The sequence below is a fragment of the Physeter macrocephalus genome, chromosome 20, assembly GCF_002837175.3.
Source record: "Physeter macrocephalus isolate SW-GA chromosome 20, ASM283717v5, whole genome shotgun sequence".
NCBI classification, from domain to species: Eukaryota; Metazoa; Chordata; class Mammalia; order Artiodactyla; family Physeteridae; genus Physeter; species Physeter macrocephalus.
The window spans coordinates 28317941-28329870 of record NC_041233.1 but is presented as its reverse complement, the minus strand read 5'-3'; the positions used below and the strand labels follow the sequence as shown (position 1 = coordinate 28329870).

General features: G+C 41.6%; 1 protein-coding gene across 23 annotated transcripts in view; it reads left to right on the top strand.

The window, feature by feature from the left end:
* KCNMA1 (potassium calcium-activated channel subfamily M alpha 1) overlaps positions 1-11930 on the top strand; it is a 761872-nt gene that overhangs the window by 418765 nt on the left and 331177 nt on the right. For 22 of the 23 annotated variants that reach the window (XM_055080882.1, XM_055080883.1, XM_028481438.1 and 19 more), the window contains 2 exons: positions 9142-9235; positions 10098-10209. In XM_055080882.1, the coding sequence (XP_054936857.1) occupies positions 9142-9235; positions 10098-10209 (206 nt within the window). Of the gene's footprint in view, positions 1-9141; positions 9236-10097; positions 10210-11930 lie in introns of those variants that run through there. The other variant, XR_003677585.2, reaches the window with a different exon arrangement.

The following is an 11930-nucleotide window of genomic DNA, read 5'->3' as shown; positions in this document are numbered from 1 at the left end:
CCAATCCAAAAATGGGCAGAAGACCTAAATAGACATTTCTCCAAAGAAGACATACAGATGGCCAAGAAGCACATGAAAAGCTGCTCAGCATCAGTAATTATTAGAGAAATGCAAATCAAAATTACAATGAGTTATCACCTCACACCAGTTAGATTGGGCATCATCAGAAAATCTACAAACAGTGAATGCTGGAGAGGGTGTGGAGAAAAGGGAACCGTCTTGCACTGTTGGTGGGAATATAAATTGATACAGCTGCTATGGAGAACAGTGTGGAGGTTCCTTAAAAGACTAAAAATAGAATTACCATATGACCCAGAAATCCCACTGCTGGGCATATACCCAGAGAAAACCATAATTTAAAAAGACACATGCACCCCAGTGTTCATTGCAGCACTATTTACAACAGCCAGTCATGGAAGCAACCTAAATCCCCATTGACTGATGAATGGATAAAGAAGTTGTGGTACATATATACAATGGAATATTACTCAGCCATAAAGAGGAACGAAATTGGGTCATTTGCAGAGACTTGGATGGACCTAGAGACTGTCATACAGAGTGAAGTTAGAGAAAAACAAATATCGTATATTAACGCATGTATGTGCAATCTAGAAGAAAAAAAAAGAATCAGTTGGTCAGGACTCCTCAGACAGTTTGGTGAAAACTGAACCAGCACTCATTTGGCAAGACTCTGTTTTATGTAGTAGCTTAACTGATTTATTACATAAAAGTTTCTGGCACATATGAACAGTAATTCCACTCTGGTAACAACTGTGATTGAAATAATTGTAGTCTGTAGATAAGCTGGAGAAAACAAGCATTAGTGGGTAGGTTGTCTTGGACATCATTCCAAGAGTCCAACAGTGAAGAAATACATAATCTATGGACGTAGAATTGGAAGAGATATTTAGAAGACCTATGACTGGTTCATCCTCCTGCCTCTCCTCCACATCCATGCTAAGCCAACCAGGCAAATGAAACTCTTTCCTCTCCTCAAGACCTGGAAAAAGGAGAATACACAATGTTCTGTGGCCCCTCATTAAAGTGACTCATGGCTTTCTCTGCCAGGAAATCTTGGTTAATTATTTAGTATTTATGAGACTTGTATGGCTGCCTTCATGGAAATACCATTTTCCAGGTGTTTCTTTTTTTTAATATTACCCAAAGTTAATGCTGTAATATATAGAATCACACCAGATGTCAGCTCCCTGCAAATCCTGTTGGGCATTTGAATTATATCGCAATACCTGATAAGGAGGCAATAAAGCAGATACAAAAACATAGAATGTGAAATAACTGATTCTGTCAGTTTTTGTTCATTTGGATGATTGCCTTTTGGGACATTTTTCTACAAACAGTTCTTATTATCATTATTGTTATTACCTTGGTTTTTAAGATAACTATCACTTGTTCAGTAATTAATCTTCACTCATTATCCGATTTCATTCTCACAACAGCCTTTGAGGTTTGATCCTTATCTCCAGTTTCCAGATGAGAAAACCAAGGCTTGGAGAGGTCAGATTATGTGCCCACAATCGTACAGCTAATAAGTGATAGAGCTGGGACCTCTTCCACTGAACTCCAAAACTACCTAAAACTGCTAACCACTCTTGAGGTCAACTCACATTTTGCTTTTAATTTACATACTTGGGTGCATTAGTGAATGAAAAGATTCGGGATGAAGATGAGAAGGAGAACCTAAGCTCAGATAGGTATATTGAAATTTTTTGAGAAAATTTAGAAGAGCTCCAGAAGAGAGTGACAGAGATTACATGAAAACAGATGGTCTATGTGTTTCATTGAGAAATCCAATGTGTAAGGAACTGACATCTTTTGTTCTCTCCAACAGCGATCTGTGTCACTTTCTTTGTCTCCTAGAAGAATGCTTAATTATTAGGACTCATCATTCAGGTAGATACCCTGAGCCATAGAACTGCTTTGAAGTCTACTGCTGTCGTTGTTCCAGGGTTCTCCAGATCACTCAAAGCTCAAGAAGGCAGAGCACGTAGGATTCCAAAGAGTAGTGAGGGTTTATGTACTACCTCTCCATTTGTTCCAGTTCATTTCAACATGACCCTAATGAGGAATACACTTGTGGCTGTTGGATTACATCTCATCAACTGAGCAGAGGCATAATTAGAAGCCTGCTGCTGTCAGAAAGATTAATAGGCCGATTGATACAAACCCATAACTGAAGATTTCCCAGCAAAGCCATTTAACCAGCTGGCTGGAGATCATGATACAGCGATACTGCAAGTAACAAAAAGTGTTTTCTATTCACATTAGAACCATGGCAAGGTCTAAGAAAAGTGTTTTATGTTACAACAAAGGGCCCATTCTGATGTTATTATCGTTAGTATTGATTAATGATTGAACAAAAACTTACCCATCAGCAATAACAACATCTTAGAAGATAACGACTTCAAGATGTTCTATGATAAAATCACAATGATGGTGAACAGAAGAGGCCAGCTTGTGTTTGGTAAAACTAATAAAAACTACACAACTTACTGAATACATGCCCCACCCAGTATAAACACCAAAGCACCAAAATTGGAAAGATTAGCTCTTAAGTACACAGCTCTGTCAAGGGAATTAAAACGTAGGCACTGGGAAAAGCCACCAGATAGAAAGCTTTCAGCTTGGATCCATTCAAGCAGTCCTGAGGTGCTGTCCAGTTTAGAAGACAATGTTCTACATAAAGATTCTTGCTTTCTCAATGACTAATTAGTATCACACCATTCACACAAAATCCACTATTGTTATTAGCTTGCAAGATATTTTTGCGATACCTAAAATTATATGAATAATAAAATTGATTTCTAATTTGGAGTACATTGTAAAGATCTGCCTCCCTTTTAAAATGTCTTGGTCTCAAATATTCTGATTAGCTAGGTGCTTTTATTTCTATTTTGTGAGCGGGAAAACCAAAGCACTTTGCTTCTCCGATATATCCTAATGTTATCAGGAAAATCTCAAATCACTTAGAGTTACTACCTCTCATTTGCAGGTAGTTTTCTTAATATCCATGATTATATAATGTCATTTTTCTATATTTTGATTGAATGGAATGGGATGCAAAGCTTATTTATTGTCTAATCCATGATTAGGAGTGTTAAAAGTATCTAAATATTATCATCCATTACCATATTCATTCTTTTTCTTCCAGAATAAGAGAGGCTGAGGCATCCATCTTTAGGCAGACGGATAACGAGGAGTTATTTCTCTATAAGCAGAGGAACTTAGCCTCAGCAGATAAGGTCAAGCTCCATGACACCACTACCATTCAGGGTCCCAGGAAGGACTTTTGGGGTTTAGTAATGTCCCACATGACAGTCTTTACAGAGGAGCGTTAGATACAGGTTAGAGAGTTCAGCTTCCTCTGAATTTTCCCAGACCATTCGATAAACACATACATGTTTTTCTAGGGCAGTTTTACCTCTTCCCTCAGTCAGTCATACCCCATTTGTCAACCCCTGTTGCTTTTATGTAAGCTCCATGGCAGGCCCTGTGGATAGCAGATACCATGTCTTATGCTTCTTTTTCCTCTCCAAGGATATGGCAATTTATCTGGAAAAGTATGGTGGTATGGCAGAAAGGATACTGGGTCTGTGTCCCAACTCTACCACTTAGCTACATGATCTTGGGTAGGTTTCTGAGCCTCTGCTGCTCTGTCTGCAAAATGGGGATTAGAACAAAATGTCTGCTACTATATATTTTGCAAAGTTGTGAGGACCAAATGCAATAGTATGTGTAAACATTATACAATTGCCAGGTATTATTATATTGAATTGAATGAGGATCAACATTCCGAGACAGTTAAGAATTCCTTGCTCCTAGTGCTATAAGAATTCAGAGATGGGAGAGTTCAGTGAGGGCAGGAATAAGCCATGCCATGCCTTTTGATTGGCCTTGAAAGCTGCCTGAGGTTTGAACACAAAGAGGGAGGAGCATTTGAAGAGGCCACAGCAGAAGCGTAGAGTTAAAATTAGGAATATGGGGGGTGTCACATGCATGAAATTATGAAGATACCAGCTTGTGGCAGCAAAGGGCTTTGACATGGAGCATGGTTGAAAATGGGAGCTATAGGGTGAGGCTGGGTTTTAGAGGTTTTTCTCAGCCAGACTTGGAATTGATGCATGAGGCAGGAGAGAGCCATGATGGTGGATGAATGACACCTTTTAATTAAATTAATCCGGCAACATTGCCGAGGCGAGACTAGGAGAAGAGTCTGGAATCATGAAGCTTATTGTATTGATTCACGTCTGTAGCGTGTGGGCCTGAACTCTGGTGGTCCATAATCCTGGTGGGAATTGAGAAGGCTCCATCCAATTTAAAAAGGGACTCACCACAAGAGTGAGGAGAATTTAAATGTTGGAAATTATTTCACCAAGTGCTGTTTTGTTCCTCAGCTAGTCCCTTCCCTCCCATGTGGTTATTTATTAAATTATCTCGGATATTTGCTGCTGCTGTTCCTAAAATGCTTAACATTCCTTTCTCTCTCATAAATGACGGTCTCCATAACCTCTCCCAGTCCAGCCCTCATCATTTTTCCTTTTAATCTTAAACTAAAAATGTGCTCCTCAGGCACTCTCTGGTTGTTAATTCGAATGTCACTGGTGAAGCTTGCATGGTGGCCTTGTAATTACTTCCCTGTATTGTCTTAATTCCCCACCGCCCCCATCGCCCTGTTCACATCTGAAAATGATAGTCTCTGTTCAGCCCCTCGATCTCAGCACTTAGTTAAGTGGTAGGCAGGTGGTTGTGTGGGGATGGGCTCGAATGCTTAATCCTCTTTGTTCAGGTCTGAATAGGAATCACCTTGAGCAGCAACACCTGTAAGGAGTGTGTAGTTGCAGGAAAGTTCTTCAAGAGCTGTGGTTCTAGAAGTGGGGTCCACAGCTGAGCAGCAGCATCTGGGAAATGCAAATCCTCAGGACCCCATACCAGACCAACTGTATCAGGCGCTCTGGGGGTGGGGCCCACCAGTGTTTTAGCACGCCCTCCAGGTGCATGCTAAAGTTTGAGAAGCACTGTTCTGGAGAAATATTTTCCAAGGGTTGGAAAGCCAGCCTCAGAGGGTTAGGAAAACAGACTTCAGAAAATACCAGGGAAGTTTTAGAGGCTGAGAAGAGAGGCAGTTACTTCCTTCTTGGAGATGATACGGGCATCACAACAGCTAGAAGTGAGATTTTTGTCCTTAGCCCCCTGCCCCTTAAAAGAAAACCTGGGTAGTCATTGCTTGCCTCATGCTTTGGAAAGATAAGTTCTGAAGTCAGTCTTCAGGAAGGACTGTTGGATCTTCCTGCTCAGAGGTCTTCGTGGGATACTGTATTGTTAAATAGGTGAAAAAAAGAGATATATTTCCCACTTGGGTGAGTCTCATTTTCCTCTGTAGAGACATCTAAATACTTAGGTTATGCTTACTTGATGGTCAAGAGGAAACGAGGGTTCGTATTCCAACCTCTGTTCTATGCTGAAAGTTTATCCCATCAGGAGCAGCTTTTTATTGAGGTTCTTTTGAAGGTGCCCCAATCATAGAGTCCTGATCAAAATGCTAAATTTGCCTAAGGTTTTAGTATCACACTTGATCCATGGACTGTGGGAGCCTAGTAATGAACAGTCCATCAGCTTACCAGGTATCTTATCTCCTCTAATTAGTAAGTCATTAGTTAACCAAGAGCAATTTAGGGAAAATCAGTTCTACTACCAGGACTGGTGTTTTTATTTCAGTTCTTAAAACTCTTATTTATTTATTTATTTATTTTCTGTTGGCAACATAGGTCCATAAAAAGCCTGTTCTGATGTGGGCATGCCTCATCAGAATGGCGATCCAAATTTAAGTGTGTAACTCAGAGTCACTTTCCTTTGTAGAAAAAAATAAAGTTATTTCTAGCTCTTAAAATTTCTAGACAAGGAAGTCTTCTATTTTACACAAGAAGGAAGAGGAGTTTGTATTTCATTTTCCATCCTACAATGAGCATTAATCATTAAGATAAAGTCTCTTTGGGAGGAAAATAAATCCTGGCTGATATGGCCAACCCTTTTGCTGTTGGATTCTGTATTTTCTTTTTATAAGATCAATGAACTTCTCCCTGAGTTGTTTCCATTTGGGGAATGAAATGATGGGGCTTTAGAATCTCTGCTCTGTGGTCTTTGATTGTGTGAGTCCATGGACTAAAGGCACTCAGAGGATTTATCTTGGAGGGGATCGTGATAAACTGTTCTGATGCCACTTGAGAAAACTAGGCAGGACATTTCTCCTTGGGCTCTTACGGCAAGCAGGAAAAGAGCTGAGAGAGATAGAAAACAGACTCCCTGATCACTCTGGTCCTACTGGGTTCCTGGGGGCTGGCCCTCTTCTGTTCCAGAATTTCCTGCTTCTCTCCCCCTTCTTCATCTTAGTGAAGTGGCTCATGTTACTACTGGTGAACTTCAGCCAGAGGGAAAGCCACCAGCACCAGCAGCATAATTTACTTCCTTTATTATTTCAGCTCAAAGTCTAAGACTCAAGGAATGATATAAAAGGATGATTAAATCAGTTCTCTAAAGTTTTGAAAGAAAGACTAGAGAAAAGGTCTATTATGGTTTCAACATTGTTCTCTGTGAGTCAGGAGTGCTGTTGAGGTATATTTGTCAACAGAGTGTCCTTTAGCATCAGGCCCTCTCATTGCTGCCTTTAGGGCTGGGCAACATAGGAGGGAACAGCAGAAATGACAAGGAAGTCAAGAAACAGTGCAAATAAGTTGCTACAGCCTAATTCCTTATACTCTTTCAAACATCTACTTCCATTTGTGTCGAACCGAAATATCCTCAATGGCATTGAGCTAACATCTCTTCCCCCACTGTTCCATTCTCTTCCACAGCCTAGCAAATACTTTCCCTGCTCGATGTATTTCAAGGTTACTACGAAATTAACTACAGAAGCAATGGAATTCATGGGAGCTAGGGAACTCATAGGACCCTCAAATATACCACCAATAACTATTGTGAGAGCAATAGTAAGGTTATTGTGTGGCCTTGGTGAAGTGATAGTGAGTTTTCCATAATAGACTTGAGAACCAAGACTTTCTCTCCGTCCCCTAAATTGTGTATACATCAGTCTTGATGAAAACGAATTTATAATGCACAGCTAAGTCACTGCTGGCACAAGGGAAGACATGAGTGCAATACAGTATTTACCAACAGAGCCCCCCATCCTCAATCAATCTCTCTCTCTCTCTCTCTCTCTCTCTCACACACACACACACACACACACACACACACACACACACAAACACTGTTTACACTTCACTACTTCTGTAGCACGTCACACCAGTGGCTTACATAGCACAGAGGTGCATTGTCTCTTCATCCCTTGGGATCTGTAGTGGACTTCTGGTCAACCTAGTTCATGTACTTCTTTTCCTTGCAGCTAGAGTAGCTAAGAACTCTGACACATGTGGACCTTGTGGGTCTTGTTCTTGAAACAAAACAAAATGCCATCATGGCTTGGGAATTGTAGAAGTGTCACTTGTTAACTCCAGGCCTGAATTCTCCTTTTTTCATTGAGTAGGAGACCAGGCAAAGAGCAGGGTGGGCTGTGGTGTTTAGTCTCTTTTGCTCCTGCCTCCTTTCAGCATTGGACTAAGCAAACTCCATGCTGTCTTTCCTCCCACTTTCCCTTAGTGAAAACCTAGCAGTTGCCATTTCCTTTATGCAAGAACTGTTTTTCAGTGTTTGTTTTTTGTTCAGTCCGCTTAGTTTGTAAGTGCAAATGTAGATTCCTCTTCATGCTTGTCTGGAGGGTTTTCCACGTATTTGTGATTTGGGAGATGACAAAGGGCATGTTTGACTTGTAATACAGATGAAGAATGGATAAATCCGGTGCATGTAACATGATCGGAGAGTCCCACAGACTGACTCACCCTGTCTTTATGTGGGCCCTGCATTCTCATACTGCACAGATTCCTGCCTGTTGAACAACCAAGCATTGCCGTTACAGAAGTACAACTATACTAACTGGTATTGCGTACAGCGATTTCCAAAGTGGTGATACTCGGAAATCCTCCATCCTGCACTTCTCAAGCTAACCCTCTCCTGGCCTGGAGGTCCATGTTGCTTCCCATCTGGGGAAAGTATTTTACTTCTCTCCATCCTCCCTTCTCTCCCTCACCTCACCTTCTTGATGTTCCTGGCCTGAGTGGTACCATTTGCTTACTGATAACAGTATACTGTGACTTTTCATTCACAACTTTGAAAGGCTTATGAGGCTTTCCTGCTTCCCACCCAGCCCAAACCTTGGGACTTTTCACCCTCTGATCCTCCGATCAGTTTGATGCAGGAAAGCACATGGAAGCTATGTACCAGTTTGTATAGTCGTACACTTTTGAACTGCCTACTCTTGAACAAAGTAGAGTGTGCTGGGGATTCGCATTGGCTGCTAGACACACACAAAGGCAATTAACCTGCATGCCCCCCCCCCAAAAAAAAAATTAACCCTTAGAGTACTGCTTCAATATATTTGTTTAATGGTCTTGAATTTTACCAGTTGGGCAATGCTGCTTTCCCCAGATCAGAGTGCTGCATTTAAGTCCATGTTTAGTCTAGCCAGAACATCAACCAGGATCCTCTCCTCCACAGCTTTCCTGAGATGCTCCTGGGTCCTTTCTTATTAATCAACTGATGGCTTTTAAAAGGTCTAAAACACAGCCATTATGTTTAATTGAAAATGGGCTTCATTTCTAATGTGCTGGAGAGTAGGAGGGACTGCTTTTAGCTTACGTTTGTGTCCTCTCAAAGAAGTCAGTTCTTTAAGGGTTAATATGAAATTGAGGAATTTGGTGGTTTCTTCTGCTTGTCCTTCCTCCAAGGTGTCTGCATGATCCTCTTTAGATTCTTAGCTCAACTGTTGAATGACGATGAAAATAATATACGTATAAAACGATGAAAACAAATAAAAGAACAAAAGACTGTATGGTTGAATGGAAAGACCCCTTGGCAATGCTTGCTTGATGATCACAGGGGATAGAAAGACCAAATGTTTTATTTTATGAACGTTCATTTTGTCCTCTACCCCAAGCACCACCACTGCACGGCAATGTGGAAGACTTGACGATGCTTTTCATTTACCTCTTGCTTTTTCTTCTTCCTGTCTAATAGCCCAATAGAATCCTGCCAGAATTTCTACAAAGATTTCACATTACAGATCGACATGGCCTTCAACGTGTTCTTCCTTCTCTACTTTGGCTTGCGGGTAAGTTTCAACAACACTGCCCACTAGCACGATGAGGCATGCGCGTCTTATACCCAGGGACCATTCCGCATCAGCCATCTGATCCCGCAGGCAAGATGAAGCCCAGTGTTTCCAGGGGAGACGATAGATCCGCATTCTGATTTTCTGTGAGAGAGCCCTTTCCTTAGCTCAGCATTTCCTGAAGTACATGTTAATTCTGTTCCGCGCAGAAGAAATAGGCATTGAAATAACTATTACACCTCTACTGGTCTACTGTTTTTCATCTCTCTAGTCACGCATGAATGCATGGTTGCCTTAAATAGGAGGGGAAAAAAACCTTCTACTCTTAAAACTATGCTCATCAGTGCTCACTTAGCTGAATCCTGAGAGAACAGTGAGTTGTGAGGGTTCAATCAAGGGGCTAGATTGGCAGAATTTGCAGCTGGGGGGATTTATACTAGACCCTGTATATGAAGGGAGCTGTACAGAATGTAGATTACAGAGATTGTGTGTGTGTATGAATGCATACATATATGCTTTATTTATAGTTATATTTATGTTAGAGACTTTAAGAAAGGTGAGATAATTCAAACTTCCCTATGATGCCGTTGAAAACCACAGAAAAATATACTACCTGATCTTTCTCCAAGGCTAACGTAGCTTACAGTCACCCTCTAGAAAAGACTAGAGAGTGTATGCAAATTCGAAGACAAAAATAGCATGTGATTGGTGTAGATATAAGAAGAACATAAACTCTCCCTCCAGGCCCCTGCGAAAAGCCAAAACGTACCTACCCTTTGGCAAAAGAGTACAGTTTGAATGCCGGCACCATGCTTCTCATTTTTTTTTTCTCTCTCTCTCTCTTCTTTTTTCTTTCCCCCAGTTTATTGCAGCCAATGATAAGCTGTGGTTCTGGTTGGAAGTGAACTCCGTAGTAGATTTCTTCACGGTCCCCCCCGTGTTTGTGTCCGTGTACTTAAACAGAAGTTGGCTTGGTAAGTCAATCTCCCTTCCTTCCTTCTTACTGGTTTCTGAGCCATGGCTGAAATGTAGAATCGGGTGCATCAGAGGACTGGGAATCCACAGAAAGAAAGTTTTGTGGATTCATATGAACAACTCCTGGAGTTTTAGAAGTTGATGGTGAGAGTCCTCTTGGAAGCAAGCACTGGCCCAGAAGGATGTGTGCAGCGAGTGCTTCAGAGAATGTTTTATCATTGTTGAAGCCCAGGGGTCATCACTGTCACAGCCAGGACTCTCTCCATTCATGGTTCTGTCACTTTTCATTCAACTGGGAGTCAGGACTGGATGAAGAAGCCCATGGGCACAAGGCCAACTTTCTGAGTAGCTGATTCAGGTGCCCCAGAAGGCCTGCCTGCCAAAGTTAGCTTCTGTCTGCTTCTTAGTTTTGTGATGAGTGGGTCCTGCGTGGTTTATTTATAGTTGTGAGTTCCCTTGCGGGGTGGGAGATAAGGTAAGTCTCTAGGGTCGCCCTCACCTTGAGGGAGATCAAGCTCCTTTCCTGGGTTGCAGGAAGAGCTTTTGCTGGAGCTGTGTTCACACCTCACTTCCTGTGTCTGCTTGGCAGGTCACTTCCTGTATCAGGATTAGGACAATTTGGTGGGAAAAGGAACTAGCTCAGAGGATGGTCATGACAGCCAGAGGCTTGGAGAGACAGCTTCGGGGTTCTCTTTGCCACACTGAATAATGTCCTCAGAGTGTTCCTGCTGTCACGGGTCTACAGGGGAAGAGGGGAGACTGAAACAGGTCTCGGAGGACTAGTTATGGGTTCCTTCTGTCTTTATTTTCAGAAATTTTTGGTCTTAACCTGTTTTTTTTCAAAGTAATATATATATGTATACATGTATGTGTGTGTGTATATATATATATATATATATATATATATAAATAAATAATATCAACATTCAAAGATGCATAATGAAAATATTGTGTCTCTTCCGCCCACATCCATCACTGCCCTCTCCCTGGGATGCTTAGCGTTATAGACTTTCACATCTTTCCTTCATGCTGATTTCACCACAAACAAACACGGATGTGCGCACATAACGGTGTTTTAGAGGTGGTGGTCTTTATACAGAATCATTGTATCAGTCACACTGCACTGCAGTTTGGCTTTCTGACTAACTGATAAATGACAGCCATCCCTTCAGCTCCGTAATGATTCGTTTTATGACAATTGCACAAAATCCCATACGTTGCTGTACTGCATTTATTCACCCATGATCCAAATGATGCACCACATGATTGTTTTCTTTTCTGCTATAAACAGTGGCTTAGTCAACACTCCCATCCACATATCTGTACAATTCTATCTCTAGATAGAATTCCTGGAAGAGGACTTGCTGGATCAAAGAGAATGTATATTTTCGTTTGTGAAGATATTAATGGAGAACTTTTCAAAAGTGTTGTATCAAGATATGCTTCTGCTAGCAGTATGTTTTGACGTCCTTGCTAGCACTGTGAGTTTATTATATACCTAGTATCAAGTATTTTAAAAATAAGTGTCTTTTGGATTAAGCGCATCGCGTAAAGGAGCTCCAGAAACGGGCGCGGAGCTGCCGAAGAGACAGGAGGCTTTTTCTTGCCTCTTTGCTTCCTGGGGCGCGAGGAGAGGGGATTAAGGGCACCGCGTAAAGGAGCTCCAGAAACGGGTGCGAGCCGTGGCTGTCGGCGCGGACAGCAGAGACGGGCGTGGGAC